This window comes from Enoplosus armatus, chromosome 11 (genome assembly GCF_043641665.1).
Source record: "Enoplosus armatus isolate fEnoArm2 chromosome 11, fEnoArm2.hap1, whole genome shotgun sequence".
NCBI classification, from domain to species: domain Eukaryota; kingdom Metazoa; phylum Chordata; class Actinopteri; order Centrarchiformes; family Enoplosidae; genus Enoplosus; species Enoplosus armatus.
The window spans coordinates 3012288-3026073 of NC_092190.1; the positions used below are offsets into that span (position 1 = coordinate 3012288).

A 13786-nucleotide genomic window follows, 5' to 3' on the forward strand; every position below is an offset into this window, starting at 1 on the left:
AACTCCTCCTCTTCCTGTCTCTCTCTCTCTCTCTCTCTCTCGCTGTGGTGGCTGCTGCTGCTGTGTGTTGTCTGGCCTCCCTCCGTCTCCCTGCGCTGCCCTCTTCAGGCCGGAGGTTTAGCATAATGTGTAACGACTCGGTCCTGTCTGCAGGCTTCCAGATAGACACTCCTGACAGTCTGGGGAGGACCTGCCTGCACGCCGCTGCTGCCGGAGGGTGAGGTCATTATAGGACATAGCCCTCTTTCAAAAAGATAGGGTTTAAATGATTGATCATTCTGGTTTATTACAACAGCTCTTATGTTTGTAGTTTTGGACATCATTTCTAGATCTGAGAACATCAGCATGACGGAGCACTCAGACGATCAAAGAGGTCGTGAACAGTTTATTCAGATTAAGCTGCTTTTATTTGGAGGTGAAACAGAAAGTGAGCTCACCTGAAATGTCGGTAATAATCCCTCATTGCTCAGAAAAAGTCTGTCTGACTGTGATGGATTTTTACCTTTCACCTTCAGTTTGGCTAACCCGAGCGATCGTTTAAAACCTGTCTGATCGTCGGACTGCTCGTGTTTCTCGCCCCCTCTCACTTCTTCTTAATGATGAGATCCCACATCGCAAGTACACAAGTACAGTGATATTATAACAGAGAGAAGCAAGGGTCAAACTTGAAAATGAGACCCTTGTTGGAGTAAACCCGGAAGTATCCTTTAGTCATCTTTTTAAGCAACATTTAGTGCTTTCCTTTGGGTTAGTTTAGTTGTTCATTAAGTTTATTATTATTAAAAAGAGAAAATGTGTTTTACACACCTCTACCTGCTCTCTGTGTGCAGTAATGTGGAGTGTGTGAAGTTGCTCCTGAGCAGCAGTGGAGACCACAACAGGAGGGATAACTGTGGCAGGTAAGAGAACACATCGCTGTGCAGGTAACACCTCCCTTCATAACGTCGTCAGTAGGGCTGAAACCATGAGATGATCATTACATCGTCAAAACAAAGACCTGACAATCATTTTGATCATTGGAGGATAGTTGAAGTCCTCTTTCAGCATTCTCAGGTTCCAGTATCTCAAAATTGAGTTTGAGCCGAACAAAACAAGTCATTTGTGGTCTGGAAATTGTGATTTTCTTTTTTTTTTTCTCACAATTTTACAGATTAAATGGTTACTCTTTAGTTTAAGTCCCTCCATTCAGTATTTATAAGCTGTATATAAACATTTAATAAATGCTTATAACACACTATAATGTAGTTGTAGCAGATATAAGTGTTTATGAATGTATTTGTCAACAACACAGTTGTAATAATATAAAATATGTCTCTTCATAGGAAAAGTTATAGTTGTTGACAAATACTGTACATTAGTTAACACCTAAAAAGGTCCTTAAAGCTGCGTTCAACTTCATTATAGTGAATGTTTGTATACTGCTTATAAATGCTAAAAGGGGACTTAAAAAGTTAAGTGTTACGTTAACTTAACTTTGAGGAAATAAAGAGGAGATTTATTAATAATGAAAATAATCGTAGAGTACCCAAAGGAAGTGTTGAAGCTTAAAATATGACTCAGTAAAGAAGCAGAGCAGGTCCCTCTGCAGCCCTTATTTGTGTGTGTGTGTGTGTGTGTGTGTGAATGGGTGTAGGTAGGTGAAGGTAAGGGTGTGTGTGAGCCATTTCTCGTTAATTGTTTGCTGTTCAATGCGTCATTTTGTTCGTGGTCAGTCCACCTCGACACGCTGGTGTGTAGCACAGCACACCAGTCCTGCATGTTGGTACGTGTCTCCTGTTGGTCTGGATAATAGATCAGGAGTTTTGGTACAGTTTCTGTACGTCATCGCTCTTTTCTAAACCTGTTAGAACAGTAGCATTAACATTTGCTCAAGGACACCCTGTCCACATACTTTTGGCGTGGCCCTTTAGTTCCTGTTATTTTTCACAGCGCGCTTCTTCCCTGTTTCAACATGACAACAACCCCGTGCATACAGAAATGGCTTTCTGAGTTCGTAGTGTAAGAACCCTGACCTCAACCCCGTCCGACTCCTCTGGCCAGACCCGATCACCCAACGTCAGTGCTGGACCTCACTGATGCTCTTGTGGCTGAATGGGATCCAGTCCCTGCAGACAGGCTCCAAAAATGTTGTGGAAAAAGATGTTCAACCATCACATAGGGGTGTAAAGTTTGGGTGTCCATATACTTTTGGCCATGTAGTGTATGTCCTGAGTTTAGGTATTGGGGGTGTTATCTGGGTGTTCTGGTCGCCTGACGTTCTCTCCTCCTGTTACTTCCCAGGACCCCCCTCCACTACGCGGCTGCCAGCCGTCACTATCAGTGTCTGGAGACTCTGGTCGCTTGTGGGACCGCCATCAACGCCACCGACCAGTGGGGGCGCTCTGCCCTGCACTATGCCGCTGCCTCGGACCTGGACAGGAGGTGAGAGGGCAGGGAGGGGCCACCGTCACATCCTCTTTCTGATAATCTGGCGAGGAGAGAAGCTGTAAATCTGAAACCTCTTCGCACCTCTTCTCTGGTGTTGCACTGAAAATCTGGGTAGCTGTCTACTGTTACTACATATAGAAACCTGATGGTCCACACCTCTCTGTTTCCATGGTAACCGGAGGTGATACCGAGGTGGTGATAGTCATGCATGGCCCCCAGGATCGGCAGCCCCACAGTTTAAGATGCAGCCCGGGCATGCACTAAGTTATCCACCCAACTTGTTGGCATTAGTAGGTGCCACCGTATAAAGGGGGCTGTTGTTTGAGTGTGTTAATGCTGTAAGCTCTTTTATCTCACCCGTCCCTCCCCCCCGTCCTGTTGCCCCCCCCCCCCCCCCCCCCTACAGGCGCCGTGTTGCTCTGGAGCCAGAGAGTGAAGGAGTTCAGGCGGAGAGGGAGAAAGAGGCAGCGCTGTAAGTCCACACCACATACTGATGTTACGCAGCTTTCCATTATGTACAGAACACAGGAGAAGTGACTGAACTGAGTTGACTCAAAACTGCTGAAAACGCACTATAAAAAAACTAAGAACAGAAAACAAACACAAATGAAAAGATTGATTGAATAAATAAAGGAAATAAGTAATCAAATAAATAAAAAAAATAACTGTAATGTAACATCATTTTCCAACACACCCTCTGAGCAAAGGTTTTCCCATTAAACCTGATGGAGGTCTCCCAACTGGAGCAACGATTGGTCGGTGAACTGATACGAGCATTGTGGACTGTTTTATGACATTTTACGGACGAAACGATTAATCGATTAACGAAGAAAATATTTGGCAGATTAATCGATAACAAAATAACTGTTAGTTGAAGCCCTGAATTAAACGCTAGATAACGGCTCATTGAAGTGCATCGTTGATGAATGTTTTGTTTGTTCACACTTTTGTCCCACAATGCAATGCACAAATGAAACGGTGGCATCACTCACGTCACTCAAAGCTCTCTTGTGCATCCCTTATTGTCAGTGAAATCTGAATAAATCCTTTTTAAAAAGTTGGAAGAAGCATTTGAAAGTTGTAGTTTGGTTCGTGTTATTACGGAACAGCAAAAACAGTAACTATGACAACTAGTACATGCTGTATGCAGGAAGTATATAGTATGGAATTGGGACTCCAGTAACCCATTATGGTTTTAAAAGATAAATCTGGAGATATTCTATACTTTTCTTATTGTCCACAATGTTGTGTGTGTGTGTGTGTGTGTGTATCACAGCCTGATAGATCCACTGTTTTCCTAAAACTATTAAAAACGCATCACTGACTCACAAGATTAGCTAAAAGCTGCAGTTCCCAGGTGTTAGAAAATTGCTGAGCCTTTTGTAATATACGAAACTTTATATTTGGGTGCCATTTTTACTGATTTATGTATTCATGGGAACCACTGGTGCCACAGACACCACACATGGCAGGGAGGTGAGTATTGACAAACACATTGCTGGGTTCCGTCTTTTCATGGAAATTGTCGGCAATTAGAAAACTCAATCCCGTCTCTTTTCATGTGCTGTGGGTAAACACACAGTGACAAGCCAGGAGGTAAACAAAAACCAGACAGAATCTCCCTTAGTGCGCACACGCATAAGAAGAAAACACATAAAAGACCCACAAACTCCGTCTCATGTTTGAATAACCTTTGCGTACATCTGCAGAAGTCATCCAGCCCGTTCACCGCCCTTTCTGCCCGATACGTGCCCCCACGTGACACCTTGAAGTCATCACGCTGTCCCCGCCCCGCAGGTTGTGTTCAGTGCACGTGAGCTGTGTCGTGTTTGTGTTCCAGATGTTTAGAGTTCCTGCTTCAGAGCGGAGCGACGGCCTCTCTGAAGGACAAACAGGGCTACAGTCCCGTCCACTACGCTGCAGCCTACGGACACAGGCACTGTCTGGAGCTGGTCAGTACACACACACACACACACACACACACACACACACACACACACACACACACCACATGGAGGAAATAGTTGTATTGTGACTCCAGGCGTTTTCTCCATCTGTTTCTGTCTCGTGTTACGGCATTGATCCCGATTTCTGTCAAAAATGTACGAAATGCTTGAAAGAATGTGGCACAGTGTGTATGAGTGGAGTGTCAGAAGGTTTCATGTTGGACTGTGGTGGAAAGTAGCGAAGTACATTTACTTAATTACTGTACAATTTTGTTGTTTCCATTTAATGCGACTTCATACATCTACCCCACTACGTATCAGAGGGAAATATATAACAACAACAACAATAATAATAACAATAAATAATACTCCACTACATTTGTCTGACAGTTGCAGTTATTTTTCTGATTAAGATTTTACAAAACATATGCACGTTTATTAAATACAATGCATCGATGTGTGTTGACCTGCAGCTGCTGGACAGAGACGACAGTCATCAAGACGACCCTGAATCTCCGAACGCTCGGAGCCCACTGCACCTGGCTGTGAGTGTCACACACACACACACACACACACACACACACACACACACACAGTGGTCTTTGTGGTCTCTTTGTGGTCTCTTTGTAGGGGTTTTCCCCAACGTGACGCAGGTTATAAAGTGTTTTTTTTTAAAGACTCTCTGTCTCCGTGCAGGCGTACCACGGCCACGCTCAGGCCCTGGAGGTGCTGCTGCAGGGGGAGAGGGAGGTGGACCAGGGGGACGAGGCGGGGAGGACCCCCCTGGCCCTGGCCGCTCTCCGGGGCCACACTGACTCTGTTCACACCCTCCTCAGCCAGGGGGCGTCGCCGCGCGCCACCGACACCCAGTACGGACGAAGCCCCGTCCACCTGGCAGGTGGGTTCAGTTTCAATCTCGCGTTGTTCAAACGATTTTCAATCACGTCTACTTTGTTTTTATTACTGATAATTTACTCTTCCTGCTTCTCTGCTGGCCAGAAGTATATGGACACTGTTCCATCATGGTTTGGACCAGTTGTCATTAAGAAATATTAATGCAGCAGTGATATTTTAAACAACAACATGCTTCTAGCGTCACGTCAACAGGTTGGGGGCTCCTTCCTGTAGCAGAAAGCTCACAGCTTGTATGCTTACATAATTGATTTGGTTTGTTGTTCTTATTTCCTGCTTTCTGCTGCTGTGAAAGGAATCATCACAATCTGATCTCAATGAACTGATGTGTCATCTAGCCGACTATTAATAACCATTTCTCTCTCTCTCTCTCTCTCTCTCTCTCTCTCTCTCTCTCTGTCTCTCTCGCCTCCCCAGTGATGAACGGCCACACGACGTGTGTGCGCCTCCTGCTGGATGAGTCAGACAGTGCAGACCTCGTGGATGCTGCTGACTCTCAGGGACAGTGAGTGATCCTCCTGTGTTCGTTTAGTTTTAACCCCCCCGTTCGTTCCGTTCCAGTCTTGTCGATGGTGTCCTGTCTTCCTCTCACGCCTCCTCTCCCTTCGTCTTCGTCTGCAGGACTCCTCTGATGCTGGCGGTGGCAGGAGGTCACGTTGACGCTGTGTCGCTGCTGCTGGAGAGGGAAGCCAACGTCAACGTGGCCAATAACCACGGCCTCACTGCGCTGCACCTCGGGGTAAATATTAAACTGTATGAAAAGCCCTCAGGTCTCACTGTCTCACCTTTAGACTGGAGTGTCCTACAATTACAGGAAATTGATGTCTTACAATGCACATGTGCACATCTGGAAATATTCTCTATTCGGTTGTTGGACAGTAAATTAAATGTCTAAAATGATCGACACCATGAACCTCAATCTGAATTTACTCAAAATACACACTATTAGCAGTTACATCTGATAATTGATCAGTACAGTTATTATTCAAAAGTGTTCTCACCTACTTTGAATTGGTAAACTGTAAATATCTCAGGAAATGAACCTTCAGACTTGTTATCTTTATCAAATGGTTGATAATAATGTAAACTTCACACAGAGTAGTTGATACTTTAAGCTTGACTCTGACCTAAAGACCCCCCTCCCCCCCCCCCCCCCGCCAGCTGCTGTGTGGTCAGGAGGAGTGTATCCAGTGTCTGTTGGAGCAGGAAGCCTCGGTTTTGCTCGGCGACTCTCGAGGTCGTACCGCCATCCACCTGGCCGCGGCCCGAGGCCACGCCTCCTGGCTGAGCGAGCTGCTGAGCATCGCCTGCTCCGAGCCGCCGTCCCTGCCCCCCCTGAGGGACCACAGCGGGTACACACCGCTGCACTGGGCATGCTACTACGGTCCGTGTCGCACTTCATACAGACACCTATTTTATTCATTAGTTATGAGGCTGTTGAATGTCTTTTCCAATACTTTGTGTGTGTGTGTGTGTGTGTGTGTGTGTGTGTGTGTGTGTGTGTAGGTCATGAGGGGTGTGTGGAGGTGCTACTGGAGCAGAAGGGTTGTCGATGTATTGACGGGAACCCATTCACCCCACTGCACTGTGCTGTGTAAGTCACACATGTTTAACGTTAATGATTATTATTTTTTAGTTTGTGCTGATTTCTTTTTAAAGTAGCTTCAAGCAGATCTGAAATTATGATTTTTAGCTCAATCAATTGATCTATGAATTAGTTTTCCACTAAATCGATTCATCATGTAGTCTATAAAATGTTAGATAACGGTGAACGTCACAGCGCTTTCCATTGTTTTGTGAGACCAAAGAAGTTAAATTCAGTTCAGTGATATAAAACAGAAAAATAAACAAATCCTCACATTAGAGAAGCTTGAAGCAAATATTTCGGGGTTTTTTTTTTGCTTGATAAGTGATTGAATGTGGTGACTTCGGCTCAGAAAATGCAACAGAAAAGAAAAAAAGGAGGAAACGCTAAAGAGCTGCTGTCTTTTCATCCAGTTGTCAGCCACTTTTAGCATCATTAAACATGGCTTTAACTGAGCAGCAGCGTCAAAGTTAACCATCAACACACACATAACACCTTAAATATTATATTGTTGTTTTTAGTGTTGAGACGTCACAAACGTCCTCATTTGCTTCCTCTCCGTGTTTTTGTGTTTGAACTCTCAGGGTGAACGATCACGAGCCGTGTGCATCGCTGCTGCTGGAGGCGATGGGGTCAGACATCGCTGGCTGCAAAGACGCCAAGGACAGGTAACACGTGTGTGTGTGTGTGTGTGTGTGTGTGTGTGTGTGTGTGCGTGTCACTGCTCTGCTGGATCTTCTGTTTTCAACCCCCCCCCCCCCACCCTTCTCTCCTGCAGGACTCCTCTTCATGCTGCAGCGTTTTCGGGTCACGTCGACTGTGTCCAGCTGCTCCTGTCCCACGATGCACCTGTCGATGCTGTGGACCAATCAGGTCGCACTGCACTGATGATGGCGGCTGAGAAAGGCAGAGTCGGAGCCCTCGGTACAGAAATGTTTTACACTTCAATTCTGCAGCGTGTTTATTTTGTTTCATATAATTTGTAGTTGATTTTGAATGTGTGTGTGTATTCATTCCTGTGTGTGTGTGTGTGTGTGTGTGTGTGTGTGTGTGTGTGTGTGTGTGTGTGGGGACATGGCTCTGATTTTGTCTTGTGCTCCAGAGGTGCTGTTGACCAGCGCCAGCGCCAACCTCAGTCTGACGGACAAAGACCGCAACACCGCCCTGCATCTGGCCTGCAGTAATGTGAGTGTCCACATGGGGGCCCCACCCTCCATCTTACATATTGTTTGTTTTAATGCCAGTGTCTGCCCCCATTATCGATTATAAGCCACTTTAAGCCTGTGATACTTCAGGACAGGGATCGGGTCTTTGTCCATAACCCGACGTCTTCTCCTTACAGGGAAAGGAAGACTGTGTGATGTTCATCCTGCAGAAGCTGCCGGATACTGCGCTCATAAATGCCACGAACGCAGCGCTGCAAACGTGAGTATCTGAAACCTCTGTCCATCACAAAAACAACTGTAATATGTAGTATCATCGCATGTTGCACTCTCTGTTTCACGGCTGACGGAATGAAACATCTTGACTTTTATAAAACTTTAACACCTGTCTGTCTGTCTGTCTGTCTGTCTGTCTGTCGGTCTCTGCCAGTCCTCTCCACCTGGCGGCCCGTAGTGGTCTGAAGCAGGCGGTCCAGGAGCTGCTGTCCCGGGGAGCCAACGTTCAGACGGTGGATGAGAACGGTAGGGGGAACCTGGTCCAGGCTCTTAAGCAGGCGCTAGCTGCATGCGGTGGTCTTTGCTCAGCATGGACGTTTTCTTCCGTTCCAGCATGAGCGCAACTTGACGAATGAATTTGTTTTGAATGCGACTTTCCATGTGTGCGGCAAATGGATCTTTCTCTAAACGGGTTCCCACTGGTCACTGAGATGCTCCAGTCTGGGATTCATTTCTCTCTGGAGGTTTGGAAACATGCGAAGACACTCGATGCTGTTCTCAGTTGCTGTTTTTCAGGGTCTAATGATCCGTTTTGATGACGGTGGGCCGTAATGACGTTGAGGTCATGGGAGTGTTAGCTCGGTCTGACGGTGGGAACCCTGCTGCTCTGTGTTGGACGTGTTTGTTGTGCAGTGACGGACGTTGGCTGTGGTTGTCCCTGTGTGCTCTGTGTGACGCCCCCCCCCCCCCCCCCCCCATGTCTGTGTTGGCGGACTGTCAGCTGGCTGAACACTAATGGAATGCTGCTCCGTCCCTCCTCTGTCTTCTGCTCCTGCTTCGACTCCCCCGCTTCCTCCTCGTCCACGTCTCTCGCTCCCCCCCTTCCCCCCCCTCTTCCTCTCTGTCTCTCTACCTCAGGTCTGACGCCTGCTCTGGCTTGTGCTCCTAGCAGAGAGGTGGCTGACTGTCTGGCTCTCATTCTGGCTACCATGATGCCTTTCTGCTCCCCTTGCAGCTCCGGGGCTCCCTCCCCAGGCTCCCTGCTGAGGCAGCTGCCCCACCAGGGGGGTAAAGGCCCGGGCACCGGCACTCGGGCGCCACGCAGCCCCAGGAACCCCTCCGGACCCTCCAGCGAAGGAACCACCGAGAACGACTCAGAGGACTCGGAAACCTTCTGACCCCTCAGAACCGACTCTCTACCCTCCTACCTCGAACTGTGCACCTGAACTTTTCACCCCCCCCTCCCCCCTCCTCCAGGAATGATGCAGTGTTTTAGTCTGTAACGTGCACTCTCGAGGGAGAAGGGTAGAGACTTGGTTGTGACGCAGCTTGGATGTTTGCAGTGTCTGTATCTTCATGTGGGGAACATGTACAGAATTGCCCCCCCCCCCCCCCCCTCCTTTGACACCAGGCTGGAGGTCCTGCAGCGCTTCTCCTTAGTGCCCTTTTCCACAAACAGTGAGCGGAGCAGCTGACCTGCCCCGGACTGACCGCCGCAGCCCAACACGTTGCTCCACGAAGCTGCGGCTGACGGAAAAGGATCCGATCTGGATCAGTTGTGGTCCGGGTCTGCATGCTTGTGTTAACTTACACCACGGTTTGTTCTTTCTACTCACGGGTGCTTAAATCCAAACCGACCTCGGTACTTAGTCTCCGCATGGCCTCGCAGCTCGCCTCCGAGACTCGTTTTGTCTTTAAAAAAAAAAAAAAAAAAGAAGAAGCCATTTTTAACTGTTTGTACAAAATGAAGTAGAACGTTAAGAAAGCTGCGAGTAGTTTGAACCTTTTTTTATGATTTTGGCTTGTTGTTGTACCAAATATTCGACTTCCACACGTGAATAATTAACATGTTCTGAAGGGGCGGGTACATGCAGCTTGTTTTTAACCAACTGAAGCACAAATTTGGATTTTAGCTTTTAGGTTTCGATGAACTGTGGCTGGAATGTGAAGCGTGCAGCCGTCAATAAGATGCTTGAGTGAATATTCAGCAGGAGAGAGGGCGCGACGCAGCGGGTGCATCTCAGTTCCCTTAACTGCGTCCACAAAGTCAGAGGCTGAGCGCACACCAACCAGTTCTACTGGCAGCAGCGCGTTTTTTTTGAAATGAATGACTTATTTGCGTCTTGATATTCTGTTTGTAAATTCATTATTAAAGAATTTGGGCTATAATTAGAACGTCTCATGACATAAATGTCCGAGGGAAAGTGGACATTTTGTAAATATATCTCAAATCAAAATCTAGTTTCACGCGTGACGGAATGAAAATGTGTGTTTCTAGCTGAAGGACAGCAGGACTCTCTGATTGTAATCTTATCCATTATACATGTTATAACGTTTCATCAGACCAGCAGTCAGAAGCAAATTGAATCCACTTATGGAATCTGAATCCGTTCTAATCTTATCAGTGAAATCTTTCAACAGTTCCAAGTAACTAAAAATAACTTTGAGAAGAAGGAGAGACCTGATGAGGGAATTGGGACGCACCCACTGCTGAACACGGGCTCTGTGCAGATGTGAATGAAGGCTGAGGTTGATGCATTTGATCCTGCGGCCTCCTGCGCCGCTTTGACTCCATGTGGGTCCCTACCTGTGGTCCACACTCTCTGTAGACCAGGACAGTCCACCTGGGCATCTCGAGGGAGACCAGAATCTCCATAAAGACCAAACTTCTGGAGCTCTTTTAGGTCTCCTCGGTTCATTGTGGTATTTATTAAATATTACACGATGGTACAAATACTGCCAGCACTTAAATGTAAAATAACACAGGGCCTTGACCACTGTCCCCCCCCCCCCTCTGTTTGTCTACCAGCTACGTGCCATCTTCTCAAACGTGTCCAGTGCCTTGATGTCGATTCATTTTTCTTTTACAACAACTCTTATGTCAGTAGGTTTTAATATTCTTATGATTACAGGATCAGCTCACCAAAATCACAAAACCCTGGTGGTTCAGAGTCGCGCAGGTTTGTCCAGGTTTGGAGATATTTGCCTCAGATGTCTGCTGTGACTGCTTTTTTTTGTGTGTGTATTTTTGCCTTTAATTGACAGAATACAGTCAAAAGGCAGGAAATGTGAGGAAAGAGAAACGGGATGGCAACAACGGTACGCCTGTGGGTCACATGGTTTTATCCACCTCAGACCTCTGAGTCGCTGTCTTGTCCTGAACAAGCTTTTTGTTTGTGCTCCTCCAAAAGAACATTACATTTCCAGAAGCGATGCTCCACATTCAGTGATCAAAAGCTCCAGAAGTCGAGTTACTTAGCGGTTCTGTCAATTGCTGTAAAGCTGTCATGAAATTTAAATTGGGTTTAAATTTCATGACAACTGGGAAAACTCCCTCTGCTGAAGAAGATCATGTGATGTGATTGAAAAGCTCCAGAACAGTGGATTTTGAAGAAGTGTGATTGTTCCAGTTATTGGGGATAATCCACAGAGAACATGTGAACATGTTTCTTGGTTTATTTCTATTTTTGTTCTGCAGCTGAGAGGATCAGTCGGTTATTATGATTAATTATTGATTATCATTGTATTGTAATGTATTAATTCAGTAGTTATTTTAAGCAAAAATGCCAAAAGTTCACTGGTTCCACTTTGTCAAATATGAGTACGTGCTGTTTTTTCTTTGTCTTCTATGATAATAAAACTAAATATGTTGTGTTTCTGTCGCTCAGACAACACGATCAATTTGAACTTGTTAACTTTTTTAGCTTTGGGAACTTGTGATGAGCTTTTTTTTTTTTTTTTGCTGTTGTTGCTATTTTCGATTAATTTATTAATGGAGAAAATAATCGACAGATGAATTAATAATGAAAAATAATCATTCGTTCAGTGGCTCCGGGGAAATCTGTGGGGTATTTGGGGCCTTGTGTCTGAAAGACAGACTTATGTTGTCTAATTGTTGGAGGCAGAAATCCGAAAACCTGGACAAATGAAACCAAAACGTTTTGCCCGACCAGCTACCACGAGATACCAAATGTTGATTTGCAGTTTGGGTGAACTGATTCTCTGACGTGTCGAGCGTCATGTGGGCGGTGTTGTTCCACTGAATGACGAAGTCTGAGACGACACGTTTTGTTAGCGAAATGGTGTCTCACTCCTCTGTTGTCTCCCGTTGAAGGCTGAAGACGTTCTTTGTTTCTCTTGTTGTCAACGAAAACGCTCGAGAAGACCAAAACCATCAATGTGTTAGTCCGCCGGTCTGAGGCTCTCAGCCCCCTTTCATTCCTAATGATTACACAAATCTTCAAAAACAAGCCACGAATACTTACTTTGATTTTTAAATAATCTGGACACTGTAGTTTTTAAATCAAACATTACTCAAACATGAGGAAATAGCGCATTTATCGGGGACTATTTTCAGCAGCGGATGAATCCACATTTGGTGCCCTAGTGAGTGTTTACATGTAAAACAAACTACAGTGTGTGTGTGTGTGTGTGTGTGCTCGTGGTAATGAAGGAAGAAGTAACATCAGGCTGTGGATCAGTTCATTGCTGGTTTCTGTCTTTTCATGGACTTAAGAGACGATAAGAAGACGATAGAAAACCTCCAGACTCGTCCTTTCAGTCGGCCGTGTGTGTGCGAGTGTGCTAGCTTAGGTACTGATATGAAATGAAAATGCTTTTGTATATAATGTTGACGTGAAGCTTTGTATGGAAAAAACAAACAAACAAAGAGAAAACAACGTGTTATCTCTTCAGAACGGACCACCAGGTGTGAACATGAACAGGTTTATTTCACATTGACAACCCAGTGAGCTGCGGTTTGAATTCTTATGGAGACGAGAAGCACACACGTTGTTGTTAACAAGCACAGTCTTTTTCTGTCCCTGAGCTGGAGGTCTGCAGAGACACTGAATCTGTCTGCCAGTATTATTATTCTACCACAGAGTGATCTTCATCAGTCCTGACAATCGCTATCGTCACGCGTCTGATGATTTTCATACCAGTTCCTGATGCAGTACGACATGCTGAGGGCTGTTTGTCAGCTACCCTTTGTTTTATATAAATTGTACAATTATAAAAAAAAACCTGTTTGAAGTTACTGTTGTGGTGTTTTTCGTTCTTTCCTCGGGTTCATTTCATCTCCACAGAGTGAAAAGATCTCACGTGGACGTGAAATGAGACCTGATTTCTTAATTACTTACTGAAAACTCACATTCCTGTTGCTGAAGCTGATTGTTTTCTAATTTCACAGTTGACTTCTCGTTATTCACTCAAGTCTTTTAACAGCCAACAAAAATAACAGACGAGGAAAGAAAATAATATATATTTGTTTTTAGGGTTTTTAGGGATATTTGTTTGCGGAGTCATGTGACCCATCGTTGATATAAAAATATTGATCATAGCAGCTTTAAGTTTTTAAAGTCAGACTGTGTCAAAGACGTTTGTCTGCCATCATTTGGAATATTTATCCCCTTTGTAATCTGACAACGACGCAGCTTCAATATGAAATAATTATTTTCATCAGTGATTAATCCTTAATCAATAGTTTAATATATAAAAACAGAAAATGGCCGTCACGTATTCTCAGACAACAAGGT

The 13786-nt window shown here is 45.3% G+C and overlaps 1 protein-coding gene across 2 annotated transcripts in view; it reads left to right on the forward strand.

Moving 5' to 3' along the window:
* ankrd44 (ankyrin repeat domain 44) overlaps nucleotides 1-9963 on the forward strand; it is a 29403-nt gene extending 19440 nt beyond the window's left edge. Inside the window, exons 12-28 of one of the 2 annotated variants that reach the window (XM_070915248.1) lie at nucleotides 109-217; nucleotides 831-899; nucleotides 2281-2421; nucleotides 2834-2899; nucleotides 4268-4379; nucleotides 4847-4918; nucleotides 5070-5271; nucleotides 5703-5790; nucleotides 5907-6024; nucleotides 6447-6669; nucleotides 6792-6879; nucleotides 7455-7538; nucleotides 7649-7794; nucleotides 7973-8055; nucleotides 8213-8295; nucleotides 8464-8555; nucleotides 9168-9963. In XM_070915248.1, the coding sequence (XP_070771349.1) occupies nucleotides 109-217; nucleotides 831-899; nucleotides 2281-2421; nucleotides 2834-2899; nucleotides 4268-4379; nucleotides 4847-4918; nucleotides 5070-5271; nucleotides 5703-5790; nucleotides 5907-6024; nucleotides 6447-6669; nucleotides 6792-6879; nucleotides 7455-7538; nucleotides 7649-7794; nucleotides 7973-8055; nucleotides 8213-8295; nucleotides 8464-8555; nucleotides 9168-9427 (2036 nt within the window). In that variant the 3' untranslated portion in view covers nucleotides 9428-9963. The remainder of the gene's footprint in view (nucleotides 1-108; nucleotides 218-830; nucleotides 900-2280; nucleotides 2422-2833; nucleotides 2900-4267; nucleotides 4380-4846; nucleotides 4919-5069; nucleotides 5272-5702; nucleotides 5791-5906; nucleotides 6025-6446; nucleotides 6670-6791; nucleotides 6880-7454; nucleotides 7539-7648; nucleotides 7795-7972; nucleotides 8056-8212; nucleotides 8296-8463; nucleotides 8556-9167) is intronic. The other variant, XM_070915249.1, reaches the window with a different exon arrangement.
* The last annotated feature ends 3823 nt before the right edge of the window (nucleotides 9964-13786 follow it).